We start from the raw sequence: 3,575 nt of genomic DNA, 5'->3' as shown, positions 1-3,575 counted from the left end.
AATTCAGTTTCGCATGGCTATAGGACTGAGGCCCCCGTTTCCTTGCTGGATGTCAGCTGAGGACCCTTCCCAGTTTCTAGAGGCCTCCCTCACTCCTTGGTTCATGGTCCCCGCTTCCATCTTCAAAGCCAGCAGTGTGCATTGAGTCACACGCGTCACATCTCCCTCCGCTGTCACATCTCTGACCAACCATTCTGCCTCTTCTTCCACTTTCAAGGACTTATGTGATTACGCTGGGCCCACCCAGATGAGCCCCCATTTTAAGGTCGGCTGATTAGCAACTTTAATTCCATCTGCTACCTAATTCCCCTTTGCCGTACCTTGGCTATTGTGAACGATGTAACCTATGTAGTCACAGGTTCCCAGGAGTAGGGCAGACATTTTGGGGGCTGTTCTCCTAGTACATCATCTGGTGGGAGATGCAGACCTAGATGGAGTGAACTCTGCAGGCAGAATAAAGCCATTGCCAAGTTGAGGGGATAGCAGCGGGCTGTGTAAAAGGAGGGGAGAGAGTGATGCCTGATGTCTGGGGTCTATAAAGAAAGTCTCCATGGAGGTGACATTTGAATCTATGTACATATGAAGAATTATATATCTACTAGAGGAGTGAGTAGGATCTTGAGAGATGGCATTCCAGGTGGAAGGAACAGCATGAGCAAAGACCATGGGTGGAAAAGACGTTCAGGGCATAGAATAGTTTGTTGTGGATGGAGCATAGGGCATATAAAAAGAATAAGGCAGCCCCACTTGCCCTCACCTCAGATTAAATTAGCTTTTTAATTATATATGATTTAGGCCTTATCGTCTGTCTTCCCTGAGCTCACATTAGCTCAGAGAATCAGAGGGCGAATAGATGGTTTAAAACAATGGCGAGTGGTGAGAATCAAACCCGCCACGGAAAATCTGGGCTTGCAGTTTGATTTAAAGTGAAGGGGGCCGAGGGTGTGCTGAAGGACACAGAAAGAGGCGGCTGCCATCTTTCTGGTCCACCAGATTTACGGGGGATTTCAGGCTTACGGCTACGGAATGGGGCCTTCAGAGCCTAAACTCTTCCATTTCCGGAGGTGGGAGTTGGTGTGAGTCTCTCAGGTGAGATGGCTGGAGTAAACTGTCAGGATTCAGGCATCTTACCCCTCCTCCCCGCAACCCCTCTGGTCGCACATGGAGCAGGCTCCAGGCTGGTGAGAGGGCCCGATGTGTGGCATCAGGTCAGCTGCTCATGCTGGAACCAGAGCTCAGGCCTCTCCTGACCTGGCCTAGCAAAGCCAATTTTCTAGAGCACCTACCTCCCCTTCCAGGCTTAACAAGCAGCACACCAGCCTGTCTGGAAGTGGGCCCTTTTTGCTGGCACACTGTGAGCTGACTTTCAAGTAAGGCTTTACCGCACAACCAGCTTACTCTTGGCCAGGCCTTGTCTTTCTTGATGGGAGTTTTGGGGACTCTTTCTTCCCTGTCCAGCTGTTATTTGGAGTAGAAATGGGAATGATTCTTAGGTCTATCCCAGAGTTTCCGGACTAGCCTGTGGGCACACAAGAGCCCCTGAGATGGTACACCCACAGATAAACAGTCTTTATTTTAATAGTTATATATTTATTTTTACTGTTACCTTCTGTTTATGCTCATCGATAGTGTTTTTCATTTGCCGTGGTCATGTAAAATTTAAAAAATACATTTCCTTGGGTTTAAAATGTGGATTCATTAAAAAGAAAAGTATTAAGTACATGATAATACAGATTTTTGTGGATAAGGCCGAAATCGTGATGGTGGTATCTAATAACTGATGTTTGGGTAACAGTGGTCAATTCGATTTGACTCAGCCAACCTTTGGTTGTACCTGCCGGTGATAAGCCAGGCACTGCCCTAAGTGTTCTGGAAGCAGACGCTGTTACAGGGTGTTTGGGGGTTCTCCCTGGCTCTCTTGGTACAGAGCTCCGCTTAAATAAGCCCCATGCCCAGGACAGCCAGGGGCCACTAATGCTCGTCCTTTCTGTGGGCTTCCAGATGTCGATGAATGCCGGACCATCCCTGAGGCCTGCCGAGGAGACATGATGTGTGTGAACCAAAACGGCGGGTACCTGTGCATCCCCCGGACAAACCCAGTGTATCGAGGGCCCTACTCGAACCCCTACTCGAACCCCTACTCCGGTCCGTACCCAGCAGCTGCCCCACCGCTCCCGGCTCCGAACTACGCCACGATTTCCAGGCCTCTCATGTGCCGTTTTGGATTCCAGATGGACGAAAGCAACCAGTGCGTGGGTGAGTCGCCCAGCGTCCGGAGCTTCCTGCCCATTGTGCTCTGGGGAAGGCCATGTCCTATTCCAGCAGGTTCGCCCCAGTGGGTTGTTAGCTGCCTTCAATGCACCAGTGAAACAGTGACTGAAGCCATGGTTTTTTGACTTTTAGCAGCTCGTGTCTCTGGGTGCCCTCCCACCTAAACCGTAGTTTAGTTTGCTGTCTTATTGACAATGCTTCAGAAAGCCAATCTGTTTTCTCTCTCTCTTTCTCTCGCGTATCTATCTCTCCACCTACCTATCCATCCATCTTTCAATCATATCTGTTTATCATCTATCTACTTAAAGACCAAGCTCATATTTTCTCTATTCGATAACAAATGCAGCTGGTCAAACTTAGTAAGTGAATCCCAGAGAGAAATCTAGAAAGGATCAGCGCTTTGTCTTCAACACCACTCACCCTTAAATGGAGTATATGCTCCTGAAAGAAAAGAAGCCTTGAGGGCCAAGACCAACTATTCTGGAAGGAAAATGGGTTTCTTGAGTGTAAATCAATGCCCTTTTGGTCAAAAGGGGCCTCGCTGATGGGAGATTATAGCAAGAGTAGATCTCTGGGTGGAAGGAGACACCGTAGATCATGAGGTCCCAAGGGAGTTGGCGAGTGGCGTGGTGGGTGCCCTAGTGAGCTTTGGTGTTCTGCTGGCCAGTGTGGCCTTGGCAAAGAGTTACCTGGAATCCTCCCTGGTCACTTTGGCTGTGATCAGATCAAAACCTGTGTGATTGTCTCCAGCTTTGGGAGATGGTCTAGAGTGATGATAGCGCCAGACTTTTTTGATTGTGTACCCTCTCTACAAAATCTTTTTATATCTGGACCCCCATTAGATGCATATTTATAAATTACATACATATCCTGTTATACTAATATGGTTTGAGGAGTATAAAGCATACGTAAGAAATAGAAAAATTTTAAGGATGTCATAAAAATTAATGTGAATTGAAGTTCTAATATTTCTTTCCTTTACCCTGAAAGTTTAGGAGGACCTCAGTCAATTCAGTGAGATTTTTCTTGGTCCCATTTTAGGACTCCAGAGTGTTGAGCTGTGACCAACCGTTAGACTGGGTTGGTTATTCATAATATCTTCTATATTTTCATGCAAATGAGCATTCATTTACATTTGAATTCATGCAAATAATATGCAAACAAGTGTCCTTCAGAGCTGCAAGGCAAAATTAGATACATCCGAACCCAAATTTCTTACTGGTCTCAAGGGACAGAGGTGTGGAGGAGGAAGGGGGTAGGGGGAGAGAGCTGATTGATGGTCACTCTGAATATATGATGGTGCA

The 3,575-nt window shown here is 47.2% G+C and overlaps 1 protein-coding gene across 1 annotated transcript in view; it reads left to right on the top strand.

Moving 5' to 3' along the window:
- The window catches only part of FBLN5 (fibulin 5), a 67,792-nt gene that overhangs the window by 6,488 nt on the left and 57,729 nt on the right, over nucleotides 1-3,575 (top strand). Inside the window, exon 4 of the mRNA XM_006925532.3 lies at nucleotides 2,002-2,256. Coding sequence (XP_006925594.1) covers nucleotides 2,002-2,256 — 255 coding nt within the window. The remainder of the gene's footprint in view (nucleotides 1-2,001; nucleotides 2,257-3,575) is intronic.

The sequence above is a fragment of the Pteropus alecto genome, unplaced genomic scaffold (assembly GCF_000325575.1).
Source record: "Pteropus alecto unplaced genomic scaffold, ASM32557v1 scaffold8, whole genome shotgun sequence".
Classification (NCBI taxonomy): Eukaryota; Metazoa; Chordata; class Mammalia; order Chiroptera; family Pteropodidae; genus Pteropus; species Pteropus alecto.
Note: the sequence above shows the minus strand (reverse complement) of the source record. Positions and strands in the feature narration are given on the sequence as shown.